The sequence below is a fragment of the Gymnoscopelus microlampas genome (assembly GCF_963454915.1).
Source record: "Gymnoscopelus microlampas genome assembly, chromosome: 9".
NCBI classification, from domain to species: domain Eukaryota; kingdom Metazoa; phylum Chordata; class Actinopteri; order Myctophiformes; family Myctophidae; genus Gymnoscopelus; species Gymnoscopelus microlampas.
Window position 1 is genome coordinate 53007134 of NC_139946.1, and position 16151 is coordinate 53023284.

Here is a 16151-nt window from a genome sequence, read left to right on the forward strand (position 1 = left end):
CGCTATAAGTCTGGACTTCGGCCCATAGGGCATAGCAGTGGCGGCCATTTTCTGGTTCCACTCCAAAATAGTCAATGCATTTTTCCCATTGACATTTCCAAAAATATTTATATCAATTATTTTAAGCCTAGAATCAAGCCATCCAGGGTCCTGGTGAATCATGACCATAAAACGTTTGATTCTGTGGGAAACGGTAAAACAAAGGGTATTTTTTAAATGTCAATGGGAAAATGCATTGACTATTTTGGAGTGGAACCAGAAATGGCTGCCACTGCTATGCCCTTTTGGGAGCGAGTATGAGAAATCAGAAAATGATTGTGATGCTTTTCACTGTTGTACGGACAGCAGTTGAAACGTAGTCACTGATTGGCCCGATCATTTTCTGATTTCTCATACTCGCTCCCTATATGGGCCGAAGTCCAGACTGATACCGGGGGAGGAACGAGAGAGTGGATCCTCGTTATCTGTCTTGCCAATCCCAGGCTAATTGGGAGTGCCTCTGACACCCCCTGTTGGTACAGATGCAAAAGGCATACTGACTGGAAGCCATCCATTTGACTGTGCTCGCTTCCCAGTACATAACTGGCTTGATCCATAATATCACCCGTTAGCCAGAAATCCCTTTGAAGGATTGATAGTAGATTTCTCAATGTTGGCACACTGGTACGGACTGTTTGCTGTAATTCTTCCTCTACTGGAACCACGCCAGACTCAGACTGGTCCCTCAATTTTGGAGAGCCTTCTTCTCACTCTGTCTTTCTGTGGAATTGTCTTTCTTTGTACATATTAGATAGACAGACAGAACATATATATCTTTTAAATGAATTGTCCACTGACATGTTGGCAATGATATTATTATCAAGGTCCAGTAACATAGATGTTTGAGTACAGTATATTTAGAAATTGATTTAAAATCAGTAACAATTGAAACACTACCCAATAACTTTTCAGGCATGTTGTAATTATTTAAACATTTCTGCATAATTTCAGGAAAAAATATGCAGACAAGGAGTATAAACATTATCACTACTGCCGTCTGCTCTTACATTGTGGAACAAAAAAACATGAAATACATTTGATCGTTGTTGTTTTTCTGTTGTTGAATAATTGGCAATTACTTAAATTACATTTAAAAACTCTGCATATTAACGTTTCTGTAGTTGGCTTTTAGTAATTGTTCAGTCATTACAATAGTAATTGTTAGATAGGGAATAGTCTGGATGCTAGTTCTTTCAGGTATATGCAATAATCTAGAAGGTGCATCGGTCAGGATGCAAAGAATGGATGAGGAGACGTGACTTGGTTTTGAATTCGTATTAGTCCAGTACTTCACAGTATTATTTACAGAAGTTCTGTAATAACAAATAGCTCGCGCTGCGAGGCGTTGTGGGCTTGTAGATCGGCTATTTTTGGCAAAGAGGTATAGGTGTAGAGGAAAAAAGAGCAGACCAAGTAAACAAAAAAAAGTATAATTTACTTGAGCACCTGCCCCTCAAAATGTCTGTGCACGCCACTGAGTGGACTGTAACTTCTGTTAATTACCAGTATTATGTTTATCTGTCTGTCTCTTATATGTCATCATGATTTGTGTCCGTGGGGAACTCATTTGAAACAAGCAATGTACTGTTGTTCTCATGTCTTACTAAATAAAGTACATCAATATATCAATAAGGGAATCTCAATCATCAAATAAAAAAGAAAAGAAAAGTAAGGCAGAATGCCACGTGCAGTGCCAGGTTTGGATGTGCTTGCAGTTTTTGGAGCCTGATCACCCTACGTCCTACAAATGGGCCTTGAGCTTGTTTGGAGGTCCTAGCAGGGGAGTGGAGCTACTATCACCGATGAGCGCCAGGGAGAAGGTCCTCTGACACCGAGCGCGGAGCTTCGGGAGTGGACACACATGGAGCGGAGAGGGAGGAAGGGGACACCCGCCTAACCAGCCAGATCAGCCGAATCAACCCAGACAGATGCCGCCGCGGATCACCCTCACATCCGATAAATACTGATCCTCCAGGTATATATGCCTTTCAATTTCCCCATCCCTATCATTCACGGTTTTATTGTCCATTTAAAAAATGTATACTTTGCATAGCTATATTCATGCATTGCATTGTCCATCTCACATAAATGTACTTCTATATCCTAATCATTTTTCTTTTAAACAGTAACATAGTTTAACAGCAGTTTTTTTCCCCACAATGCATTGTTGACATGTAAATCAGTCTCTCTTGATTGGTTCCCACCAGATGGCCAGCCCACGCCCACCCCTCCTCCTCCGCGCACACACACACACACACACACACACACACACACACACACACACACACACACACACACACACACACTAGGGGGCGAAAACATGAGCGTGGAGATATTACTGCATGGGAGGTTTTCATTTAATATATGATTTGATCTGAAATGTATGAATCTGTGCTTAGTGCGTACACATTACTGTATTCCTTTTTAGCGGCGCCATACCGGATCCTGCTCTATACCTGACTTTGTTCGTGTTCACCGTCAACGCTCTGATTGGTCAGACCCGTCAACGCTCTGATTGGTCAGACCCGTCAACGCTCTGATTGGTCAGACCCGTCAACGCTCTGATTGGTCAGACCCGTCACCCGTCAACGTTCTGATTGGTCAGACCCGTCAACGCTCTGATTGGTCAGACCCGTCAACAAAGTGATTGGTCAAGCTTCACGTGACACGTGGCTATAATCACATTATAAACACATATCCATGACAAAATGTATCAAAGGCGCCGCTACCTTCACACAGGGTGTGATTTTTAACTGTGCATTGGCCTGCATTTTTTGGTTTTGATCGTTTTGTTTCACATTTGCGTTGTTGGCAACATAAACATAAAGCATTGTATTTCATCATTTCTAATTGCACTTTCCTTTGAATTATTTTGCATAATGCTTCAATACCAGTGGTGTAAAGTAACTAAGTAGGCTACATGTACTCAAGTACTATACTTAAGTATAAGTTTGAGGTATTTTATTCCACTACATCTCAGAGGAAATATTGTACTTTTACTCCACTACAATGATATGAAAACTTAAGTTTGTAGTTACTTAGATTAGATTTAGTTAGATTTGGATTATTATTACAAAACATGCATTAACCACTTCAGCCTTATATTTCGGCCACTTGAAAATTTAGCGTCGCATCGTGATAGCAGATTGGTATTTTCAAAAGATTTTTAATACATTTTGGAACTTGTGAGATGGGACATTTGCACAATGAGTACTTTTACTTTTGATATTTTAAGTATATTTTGATGTCAATACTTTTCTACTTTCATTCAAGCACATTTTGAATACGGGACTTCTACTTGTAACAGAGTATATCTACATTGCTGTATTGGTACTTTTACCACTGAATACAATAAAAGATCCTTTGAGATTCATCTAATTCAGGGGTTTTCAACCAGTGGTCTGGGGACCACCAGTGGTCCTTGAGGGGGTTCCAGGGGGTCCCCAGCCAAATTAATAGTTAGCAACCAAATTGACCCTTATATGTATGTAACTCTGAGAGTGTACAAATGGAACCAAATGGACCCTAACGGGTCCATTTGGTTCCATTTGTACACTCAGAGTTAAATGAACACTGATGATGGTGATACAGTGTAGATTGGGACCCCCAAAAAATCTAAATGGTTGAGTCCCTGGCATATCTTTTCAAATGGGGGTCCCTGGGCTAATATTTGTCAATTTGGGGGTCCTTGATGCAAAAAAGGTTGAAAACCACTGATCTAATTGAATCTCCCCTGTGCTGGAGAGACTGTAATGAAAAGGAGCCACCGGCAGGTGGCAGCACCTTCACGGTCAATCATTGAACCTGTCAACGATGACCCGGAACTCCATTGCATTGTTGTTGTTGTTGTTGTTGTTGTTGTTGTTGTTAGCGGAGGCTAAAGATAGCTCTATGCTACAGACACAGAGAGCTAATGTCGGTCAGCTGTCCAGATGGTTTTTAATACAAATGAACTCTTCTAAACATGGCTTTACTACAAACACTTAAGTCCTTTGTCAACGAGCGTCTCTCCATGGCCGCTGAAGAGATCTTTGTGGTGGTTGAAAGGATTCTAACAGAATATGAGGATCAAGCTTTCAGCTCCAAACAACAGATTGAGCAACAACAAAGAATCCTGGATGTGGTTTTAAAGCCACACAGAACAGGTTGGTTAGACCTGGTTACACTCACACATGCCTGGCTGGGACCCCCAACCCAAATTGATATATATTTGGCCGCGGACCCCCATCTGAAAATATGTTGTGCCAGGGACTCCCAAAAGCAAAGATTTGTGTTAAAAAAAAATATTTAAAAAAATCTAAAATGTTCTCTAATGTTAAAGATTTTACAAAAATAGCAGATCTACAAGCTCACAGCGCGGTGCTGTAGATCTGCTATTTTTGAATAGCCAAAGTATAAAAGGTTAAGGTGGTCAAAAGGATTGTGATGCTATATTATTAACACATTTTGCTGGGGACCCCCTGGAATCTCCCCAAGGACCCCTGGTGGTCCCCGGAACCCATTTTGAGAACCAATGGCTTAACAAACACTGCTTTGAAACCGGTGTTTTCATATGCTGGAAAAAGGACTCGCATGGTTTTACTTAAGTAAAAGTATCAATACCCTTCTCCCGACTGCGTCTGTGGTTGCCATGGTTACCACAGCTGTATCAAGAAGGTTTAATTTGTCACTATTTCAATTCAAAGGAGCTTTATTGGAATGAAAAACACATACGTGTACATTGCCAAAGCAAGTGTCAAAACATAATAAAACAATTAAGGGAGAAAGTAAGTACAACTGGAGGGGGAGTATTGTTTAAACCCATGGTTCTCAAAGTGGGGTCCTTGAGCGGGTACCCAGATAAATGTTGGATAGTTAGTAACCAAATGGACCCTTATGTTGCTGTAACTCTGAGAGTGTACAAATGGAACCAAATGGACCCTTATGTTGCTGTAACTCTGAGAGTGTACAAATGGAACCAAATGGACCCTTATGTTGCTGTAACTCTGAGGGTGTACAAATGGAACCAAATGGACCCTTATGTTGCTGTAACTCTGAGAGTGTACAAATGGAACCAAATGGACCCTTATGTTGCTGTAACTCTGAGAGTGTACAAATGGAACCAAATGGACCCTTATGTTGCTGTAACTCTGAGAGTGTACAAATGGAACCAAATGGACCCTTATGTTGCTGTAACTCTGAGAGTGTACAAATGGAACCAAATGGACCCTTATGTTGCTGTAACTCTGAGAGTGTACAAATGGAACCAAATGGACCCTTATGTTGCTGTAACTCTGAGAGTGTACAAATGGAACCAAATGGACCCGTAAGGGTCCATTTAAATGGAACCAAATGGACCCTTATGTTGCTGTAACTCTGAGAGTGTACAAATGGAACCAAATGGACCCTTACGGGTCCATTTGGTTCCATTTGTACACTCTCAGAGTTATGGTGGTCCGTGGTCTAATGCAGGGGTTCCCAACGTGGGGTCTGGGGACCCCCAGGGCCCTACATACATCAGCTATTTTCAAAAAATCGTGATATTCTTTGAAAATATTTGAATATTTTTCACATTTTTAACACCTCATCTGAAACTCTTTTCAGATTGGGGTCTGCGGCCAAATCCGCATTCATTTAGGGGTACTTGACCTGAAAAAGTTTGAGAACCACTGGTTTAAACAGAGCTATGTGCAACTATATATATATATATATATATATATACACACACACACACACACACACACACACACACACACACACACACACATGTATATATGTTGGCAAGGGTATAAAGCTTTTTGAAACATATAGCAGAAGTCTTTCAGGATTTTGCATTCACTTTTGGGACAATTAGCAGCACTTTCCCCCAAACTATTTAAAATAGTATACGAAAAGCCTCAGATTTTCAAATGTGTTTAAAGGTACTAGTAGCTCTGTTTGTATGTGCAGTAGGTTGAGAGTAACACTAACTTATACAAGTACAAGCAGAGAAAATTACAGTCTAATGTAATAATATACCGTAAATTTCGGACTATAAGCCGCAACTTTTTTCCCATTTTTCGACCCTGCGGCTTATATAACGGTGCGGCTTATCTATGGATTTTTATAGCTAACGGCCACTAGGGGACCTCCTAAATCTAGGGATTTTACACCCGCGGCTTATAGTCCAGTGCGGCTTATATATGTACAAATCATTCAATTTAGCTGCTGCGGCTTATATTCAGGTGCGGCTTATAGTGCGAAAATTACGGTAATAAAGGGGGGAAAAGACTGAAGAATAGCTTATCTTTTAGCAGCATTTAAAAAAAAAAAGCATAATCTGCAGATATAATGCACAGATACGATATGGAATCGATAGCAGCAGTGTCCAGTCTAACGTGCAAAGAGGAGTCATGCATAGCGTTGCTTGTCGATCTGCTATTTTGGCAACTTTTTAATTTGAAGTAACGGTTTTGAACATAAGAGGTTTCCACCCGACAGAGACAATACAAAATGTCTTGTTTTTTGTCCATGTCCTCATTTAGGGCTCTGACAGCTGCTGGGGGGGGAAACAAACTCTTAAGCCCTGCTTGAGCCTTTGGCTGTATAAAGGCATCTTAGGCGTTAACCATTTCACATCATCACAAACAGTCCGTTGCTAGGATGATGTCTGTTGAACAGCTGTAGATACAGAGAACACATCTTTCTACTTTGAGACTGCACTTCAGTTCACATGATCATCCACTGCAGCTCGCTGTTCTAATCTACTGTGTGTGTCTGTGTGTGTGTGTGTGTGTGTGTGTGTGTGTGTGTGTGTGTGTGTGTGTGTGTGTGTGTGTGTGTGTGTGTGTGTGTGTGTGTGTGTGTGTGTGTGTGTGTGTGTGTGTGTGTGTCCTCACAAGAGCAGTGGTTGTTTTATGGTTAATACAATACTTTTAACAATTGACCTCATGGACAGACAAATACATTTATTTTATGTTTTGTCTCGTTTTCCAGTGTTAAGTGCCACTGAACATGAGGGGTCTTTCTAAGACGTGATGTGACAATATAAATATGATTCTGATTCTGACATTGATTTGCTCTTTGCTAACGTTTGCTACATCTTCTCGCCCTCTATAGAGCGTTCCCCTGAACAGCAGCAGAGGAACCCGAGGCTGGTCCAGGAGGAACCCGAGTGTCCACAGATTAAAGAAGAGCAGGACGAGCTACTTCACATGCCAAAAGAAGCCGATGGGTCACCGTTGACATTACTAGATAGGAAGGCGAGGGGCAACACTCTTTCTCTCTCAGGTACAACAAAATAAAAAAAATCACACCCAGTGTGAAGTGGGCGGTGTGGTCACAGTGGTCATCACAGTAATGGAAGTGATTCACTTAAAAAAACAAAAGAAAACAATGTTTTTTTTAAGTGCATAGTCCTATTTATAGGGCTATGCACATGTGTCATGTGTTTCTAGCCAATCACAGTCCTGAATAGAGTCATGGTGGCCAATCACGGTGCAGGGTTAGGGGGGTACACTGGTGGCCAATCACAGCGCAGGGTTGGGGGGGTGCAATTGGGTCGATGTCCAAACCTCACATATAGGGGCGGTTGCACCGCCCAAAAAAATGATTACTACTAATCAAAAACGTGGTTGATGTTTTGGTCTGTTGAACATTTATCAGATAAAAACATGTGGTAGGTTGCTATTATACACAAGACCACACAGACGGAGGGGAATTAGTGGAGAAGCCGTACTCCGTACAGAAGGGAGAACAGTAACGGCAGGTTTGCTCTATAGCCTGATTATCAGCCTGAAGCTGCGTGGAGCTTCAGGCTGACGTTATCTCCACTGTAGTCGATCGCAAGGGGGAGGGGATTAGAATCTCCCTAAACCAATCACAAGAGATCCACGGATCCGCCTACATCTGACGTCATCGCACAGCTTGTTTTAGCAGATATTCGCTGATTGGCTTGTCGTTAGACCCACCCCCACCTCCGACTCTGATTTGACGTTTTTTTTTTCTACCGTTAAAATCCATAGGCTCACATTATGACACCAGACCAAGAGGAGCAGTGGGAGTGGGCGGGGTCTATGGTTTGGAACCAGGCTAGGTTTGCTCCAGACCCTTTTAGCACATTGGTTCTCAAAGTGGGGTCCGGGGACCCCCAGGGGTACTCGAGGGGGTTCCAGGGGGTCCCCAGTTAAATGATGGATAGGAGCTAAATGGACCCCTATGGGTCTGTAACTCTGAGGGTGTACAAATGGAACCAAATGGACCCGTTAGGGTCCATTTGGTTCCATTTGTACACTCTCAGAGTTACAAATTAACATTGATTTTACAGTATGAAATGGGGTCCCAGAGATAAAAATGCCATTAAATGGGGGTCCGTAGCCTAATGCATGTCAAACTGGGGGTCCTTGAAATGAAAATCACTGCTAGAGCCGTAAAAATCTTCTCTTATGGGGAGTCCCTGGCTTATCATTTCAAATGGGGGTCTGTGGGCTAATAAGTGTCCATTTGGGGGTCCTTGACATGAAAAAGTTTGAGAACCACTGTTTTAGCAAACGAGTTTCTACACCAATTACAAATGTGGCACATGCGACGTCGACACATGCCGTCCATGCCTTCCTGAATCAATTGCTAGTATGGCAAGAAAAACAAAAAGAAAAACAATTGCTACGGGGTATACCAAACATGAAGAGAGGGTCAATGAAACTACACTACATCTATCATCCTCTGTGCTTTCTCCGAATACCTCAGTCATGGTTCCCCCTCATCATCATCATCATCATCATCATCCTCTTCATCTTTATGACCACTGGATGGTCTTCGTCTGTCTGCAGTGCACCAGGATCTCCACTTTGATGTGCTCCAGGACTGACTTGAGTCAGTGTGTCCCTGGTCTCTTGAGGCAAGTGCATCTGAGAACTGGCTAAGAAGGGCCAAAGGAGCTTGTTCACTCACTTGCTTTGTGACAGTGATCTAAGAGTAATTTGGCGTCAGGTGCCATGTCCTCTCTTTCTCCTGCCAGGGTTGCACTGATTGCCTGTTGTCGACTTAAGTAATCGTTCCAACGTCTTGATATGTTTTGGGGACGGGCTTTTGGGCTTTTTGATTGTAAATGTGTATGTGGAGTGCTTCGGGCCGGTTGACATGCATGGTGTCAGATTAACATTGCAGCGCATCACCAAACGCATTACAGACAGAGCCTACAAGGTGAACAACGTCCAAATAAAGACAGTCATCTGTCTTTCTGGAAATGTTTTCCATTGCTGGTGGTGTGTAGTCCCTTTATCAGCTACAGCTTCAGAGCAAAGCCTTTTTCATTTTTTACTTAAATACATTTTACCTGCCATTTATTGTGTAGAATACAAACCGACATTTCCCCCCTTAATATGCTGCTTGTTTTGACGTTAATATTATATATTTTGTGGCGGCCAGCAACAATGAATATTTGATATACACGATGGATGAATCAACATCGTGGCTCTGTAGGTAGTTCAGCTGTCACTGCTAGAGCAGTGCAGTGAGCAGCATGTCAATGATGTGTTGAATCCAGTCTGAGAACTGCCAATCGTCACTTTGAAAAACAGGAACGAGTGAGCAACACTGCTATGGTATGAGTTTACAAAACAATATTACAATTATTTTTGATTATTTATAGTAGTGTAGTTGTTTATAGTTATATTATATTTCTTTGGTTAATTCGTTCTAAACGGATAGTGGTTTTCTTTTTGTTTAGCTTAGCTGCTTGAACGTCCCATCCCTAATATCGTCTCTGTCCAGTGGAAACCCCATATGTCCAAAACTGTTACTTTTGAGGATTCAAATTCAAAAACAGCAAAAGTAGCAGATCTACAAGCTCATAACTTGTTTCGAGCTTGCGGATCTGCTGCTTTTGATGCATGTGGTGATGTAGTACTTGATCATACTGTGACGCTGTAGTATGATCAAGTAGGACATTAATTTACGAAAAAACACAAATATGGAGACAATCGGTTCCTACCCGACAGCAACGATATGTTGATTCTCACACTGTTTGCTTAGCCTTCAACAACACCCTCTACCAGCTCCCTCGAGAAGCACTGGACAAGGCAGGCTCGGACAGGCGGCCTCTTTGCGTTTGTTCTAATCAGGAGGACCTTTGTGATGGCCAGGTTTAAATTGTGGCCGAAGAAGCACCCGATCCACAGGTCAGGGAAATCTGCAAAAGCCCTTTGCATATTTTAGGCATTATCTGTTAGTGATGCACACTAGTTGCTCTTTCTGGACTCTCCACTCTTGAAGTATAATCTCATTGATCTCAGTGATGTTATCAGCAGTGTGGTATTTTGGGAAGAGCAAGGTATTTAAGCATCTGGATTCTAGTTTCCTTTCTGGTGTTAGATAATGTATGGTGAAGCTCAAATATGGTCTACCTTAGGGCTGGGTGATATAACTTTATATTCATCCATCCACACACACACACACACACACACACACACACACACACACACACGTTGTTGTTGTCCTCCATAGCTCTCTGTTGATGACCTTGCCATCCTCAGTGTCATGATCCATGCAAGCCCTCTTCTTCCTGTTCAACAGGGCTACGGGTATGGTGGTCTCGTTCATCCAGGGCTTGTTGTAGGAGAAGCAGCGCACCATGTTAATGGGTACGATGGCTCCTCCTCATAGATGTAGTCTGTGATACTCTGGCAGAGACTAGTGCCGTCATCACAAGTCCCCAGTCTGTTGTCCTGAAGCATTCCCCTCTGTACCTCCTCAACCATATCTGACCGCTGTTGGACCTCCCTGGTAAATGGCGGGCTGCCCCCTTAACTATGCAGCCAGTGCAGTCTGTTTTATGCAGAGCCTCTTTTACTGTTAAACAAGAAGAGGGAGCAAACTCGAACAATTAAAGGAGACACACCATGAATTTAAAAAAAATATTTGATATTTAATATCATATGGTGTATGTCCCTCAAACCATTTTCAAAAGGTTTGAGCCTAAATCAACACTCAGATATACTCATCCCAAGTCAATTCTCTCAGGCTTATAAAGCACTTTCAGCTGCAATACCAAAACGTCCTGTTGGGCAGAGGGGTGCTGTACTGCGGTTCTGAGCAATTCTGTCTGTCAAAATACATGGGAAGAAAGTTTGGTGAGGTAAGCAAACTTGCCATTCTGAGATGGCCTGTTTAGACACGCCCATTCTGAAAATCTCTGAAATGAGAATGAATGACTGAATGTTAAAACAAAATATTTTTTGGGGTACAAGAGACACTGGGGAGCCCAAAAAATACCAAAAAAATAAAAAAAAATGAAATTCATGGTGTGTCTCCTTTAAAGCCTTTTTTTTTTTTTTTTTAAATATTTTTTTTTTGTATTTTTTTATTGTTTTTTTATTGGAGAGGGACAGGGAAAGTAGTCTGACAGGAAGAATGGGGAGAGAGATGGGGGGAAGACATGCAGGAAAGGCAGACGGGAACGGGACGCGAACCCGCGGCACACTGCTATTAAGGATTTGCAACCAGGGTGCCTAGACCGCGACGCCACGGTCTAGGCCAAAGCCTTTTTAATAACGGGTGGCATGCAAATAACGTGACAACATTTCGACGTTAGCACATCTTCATCAGGTCATTTTTTGTTAGTGTTTATGGGTGCTGCTGGACACAGCGTTGAAGAAAATGGGTGCATTTCTCCTTTCCGACATGTCGCCTTTCCGACGTTGACGAACCCTATACCTAACCCTAACCCTAACCCTAACCGCACGCGGAAGCCACTAGTCGGAGTGGTGAGATGTCGGAATGGAGAGTGAACACCGAAGAAAATAAATGTAGTCAATATGAAGCATGAATTGAACCAGTAACCATTACTTGTTATTATTTTATTCATTTTATTAATAACTTCTCGCACAAGCTGTAATCAAAGATGTCCGCTCTAGGGTACCTATGTTCACTACTTCTTTTTTTTTATCAGGTTAAAAATAAGGTGCGTCCCCTCGACGCATCAATAGGGAGTTTACTGGGTCCTTTCGGATTTATATGCATCCGGGACGCAAGGCACGCCCCCTAGCAACCCAAGTTTTCTTATACAATCAGAAAACGTTTTGTTTATTTGCTCTCTGCTGACATCACCTCCTCTTCCCTCCTTCTAGACCTCCTACTCCTTCCTGTGCGTAAAGAGGATTCCCCCGAGCTGCAAGAGAGGAGTCCCAGTCTGATCCAGGAGGAACCAGAGCCTCCACAGATTAAAGAGGAACAGGAGGAGCTACTTCAAAGACCAGAGGAGGCTGATGGGTCAACCTCGACATCACTTGATAGAAACGCAAGGGGCAACAACACTCTTTCAGGTAAAAAACAGTCACTTGTATTTGTACTAATCTACAGTGTTGATTTTGTCGACTAAAACTATGACGAAAAATGTTTGTCGACTACCTTTTTTCACTGACGAAAACTAAATAAAAACTAAGCTATGATGACTAAAACTAAGACTAAATATATTGACATTTTCGTCAACAAATAAAAACTAGATAAAAATGTTAGTGAGGGACTAGTGGAGAGCAGATCCAGTAGAACTAAAAGACAAGTCATTTTATATTTGGTTGCGCTTAGGTGTTGCGCTCTGAAAATAGCCGATCTACAAGCTAGCTCACTGTGAGCTTGTAGATCGGCTATTTTCAGTATGCAACCAAGTGTAAAATCAGCCATTACGACGCCATCAAGGCACCGCCAAAATAGATTTGAGTCGACTAAATCAACTGTAGATTTAGTCGACTAAAATCTTATGACATTTAGTTTAGATAATTCTATTCAAAAGACTATGACTAAAACTAAATCAAAATTTGCTGTCAAAATCAACACTGTCGACAAACAATGTTGATGTTTTGGTCAGTCGACCATCAGACAAGTTTGCCGAAGCAGACATCGCCAACAACTCTGTTTCAATGAGAATGATGTAATCCTGACACTTCGTCTTGTCTGTGCGTTTGCAACCTGACGCATGAAGCTCAGTAAATCGGACCTGAGTTGCAACTGTACTTGGTATGCTTTTTCTCACTGTAAACCATATCTCTTTGTCAAAAATAGCCTACACAACGCGATGTGTTATGAGCTTGTAGAGCTGCTATTTTTGCTGAACGTTCCCCCCAGTATAGGGATGCTGGGGTTCAAGTGGTTAAAATATCAGATTATCTTTTAACAGACTTCAGAAACAAAATTGAGATACTTTTGAACATAACATATCTATATAAAGTTGTTCGGGCTGTAACAATATTTTTGCCAGATGTGTAGGTATGTTTTAAAACTTAAAAACTATGAATCACATTCTATAATTAATTGTGTGCGCAGGTTTGCGCACAACTGTTCTCACCAAAGACATCTGGTCAATGCATTTCAATGAGAATGCGCGTGGACTAACCTTTTTTCCCCACCCCGAGCAGGAAAAATATCTTCACGTGCGTGACTGGAGCATCCGTGCGCGGCCAGTGAGAATGGCTACATTCATTAACATGAGTGGATTAAAAATCAGCATCTGTGCTCTTATGCTTGCACGTCTGGTGGGTTTCAAGCGTACTAGGATCTAAAACATTCGTATGTACTTTATGTATGTCATGCCCAAAAGAGAGTAGGAAAATCTTTATTTACTGCTAGTGCTCTCCCTACTGCTGTATGTGGAAGGGTAGGAAGATCCCAGAACAGAGCCCTGCAACCAAACATAATATGCCTTAGTATTGCCTTATTATATATTAAATGCATTTAATGCATTTTTAATATGCTATTAAAACTTAGTATTTTGATTAAAGGGAACACACCATGAATTTTAAAAAAAAAAGATATTTAATATCATATGGTGTATGTCCCTCAAAGCATTTTCAAAAGGTTTGAGCCTAAATCAACACTCAGATATACTCATTCCAACTAACTTCTCTCTGGCTTATAAAGCACTTTCAGCTGCAATACCAAAACGTCCTGTTGGGCAGAGGGGTGCTACTGAGCAATTCTGTCTGTCAAAATACATGGGCAGAAATGGTTCGTGATGTAAGCCAGTGGTTCTCAACCTGGGGGTCGCGACCCCCAGGGGGGTCGCCAAATAATTTGGGGGGGTCGCCAGATTTTTTGGTGAATTACAAAATATTTTTTTATGTTATTATCATTAATTCATGTTTTATGAGCTAATTTACTCAATTTACCCACTTTTTGCAAAAATGTTTTGATAATAAATAATTATCAAATAACCTATTATAATTAAATAACCTTTGCGCGCGCGAGCGGGCCCGCTCGCACGCGCGAACGGGACCGCACGCGTGCACGCGGGGGGTCGCGGGAAATAATATCATTATTTTGGGGGTCGCGGCCTGAAAAGGTTGAGAACCCCTGATGTAAGCAACCATGCCATTCTGAGATGGCCTGTTCAGACACGCCCATTTTGAAAATCTCTGAAATGAGAATGAATGACTGAATGTTAAAAAAAAAAAAGGGGTACAAGAGACACTGGGGAGCCCAAAAAAAAAAAAAAGAAATGCATGGTGTGACCCCTTTAAACAAATTGTTTTCTCTCATTTGATTTTTTGCCTAGAGTTCCTGCACCTCCCTATTTGTAAAGAGGAGCCTTCCCCTGAACAGCAGGAGAGGAGCTCCAGTCTGGTCCAGGAGGAACCAGAGCCTCCACAAATCAAAGAAGAACATGAGGTGGCTGATTGGTCAATGTTGACATTACTATCAGTGAAAACTGAAGATGAGGTTGACAACAGAGACACAGAGCCTGTTGCCAGCACCTCAACTGGCCTCATGATAACACAAGTTGATGTAGAGGACTGTGGAGCATTACAACCAACAAGTCATGTCCCCCTCCTCTCTGCACACTATTGTGAATCTGACACTGAAGACAGTAATGACTGGGAGGAGACCAGGGAAGCTCAGTCAGCTTTAAACATACTGAAATCTTACAAGACAGAACATGTGGAAGGACAATCATTGTGTTTGAGTAACAAACTGTCCCAGGAGCTGATGTTATCGAAACAAACTCCATCCATAACGAGTCAAACTGGGGATAAGAAATTTGGTTGTACAGTTTGTGGTAAAAGCTTTAATCTAAGGGGCAATTTGAACGTACATATGAGGACTCATACAGGGGAAAAACCTTATAGTTGTACTATTTGTGGTAAAGATTTTGGTCAAATGTACAATCTGAAGATCCACACAAGGACTCATACAGGGGAAAAACCCTTTAGTTGTTCAGTTTGTAACAAAGGCTTTGTTTGCATGAGTGATGTGAAAAAACACATGAGGAGTCATACTGGGGAAAAACCCTTTAGTTGTGCTTTCTGTAGCAAACCGTTTGCTTATGTTAATGATCTGAAAGCCCACATGAGGACTCATACAGGAGAAAAACCCTTTAGGTGTACAGTTTGTGGCAAAGGTTTTGTCCAAAGGAGTACTATGAAAAATCACTTGAGGACTCATACAGGTGAAAAACCCTTTTGTTGTACAATCTGTGAAAAAACCTTCAACAACCGAGGTAATCTGTATACACACATGAGGTCGCATTCAGGGATAAAACCCTTTAGTTGTACAGTTTGTAGTAAAGGCTTTGCTAAAAAGAGTGATATGAAAAAACACATGAGGACTCATACAGGGGAAAAACCATGTATTTGTACAGTTTGTGGGAAAGGCATTAATCAAATGAGTGATCTGAGGAAACACATGAGGATTCATACAGGGGAGAAAGTTGTTAGTTGAATAGACCATTCACTAAGACCCGTCCCCCACAGTTACTGTTATGTGAGCCAAGCAAAAACAAGTGGTTTTGTCAGTCCTTCTGTTACCAGAGCCCCAAAATCTCTTCTAAATCTCCCAAAGACAGAGGGAGAAACCACATCTAATAGCAATTGTCTACATTAATATCATCAGAAAGAGGGTTTGTGTACCACAGGGTAAGTAAGACTAATAGTAGTAGTAGTCAATAAATAGACAAATGAATAAACACTAACCATCTGTACATCCTGTCGTGATGCGTGTGTTTGTTTTGTGATCCTTTTAACGGCAACAGTCTTCAGATTGCGTTGTCGTAGTAACTACAGCTGTTGGCCACGGCAAGATAAGACGTTGCTGTCCTTGTGAATGACTTCTCGCACAAGCTGTAATCTGAAGTAAAACTGAATTCTAACTTGGCACAACACATCCCC

The 16151-nt window shown here is 41.7% G+C and overlaps 1 protein-coding gene across 1 annotated transcript; it reads left to right on the forward strand.

The window, feature by feature from the left end:
• The first annotated feature begins 3951 nt into the window (after positions 1–3951).
• LOC311052012 (uncharacterized protein) lies at positions 3952–15720 on the forward strand. Its single transcript, XM_084066768.1, has 4 exons — positions 3952–4184; positions 7117–7287; positions 12123–12317; positions 14543–15720. Exons 1-4 carry the CDS (start codon positions 4004–4006, stop codon positions 15703–15705), a joined length of 1710 nt encoding a protein of 569 aa, XP_083922894.1. The 5' UTR covers positions 3952–4003; the 3' UTR covers positions 15706–15720.
• The last annotated feature ends 431 nt before the right edge of the window (positions 15721–16151 follow it).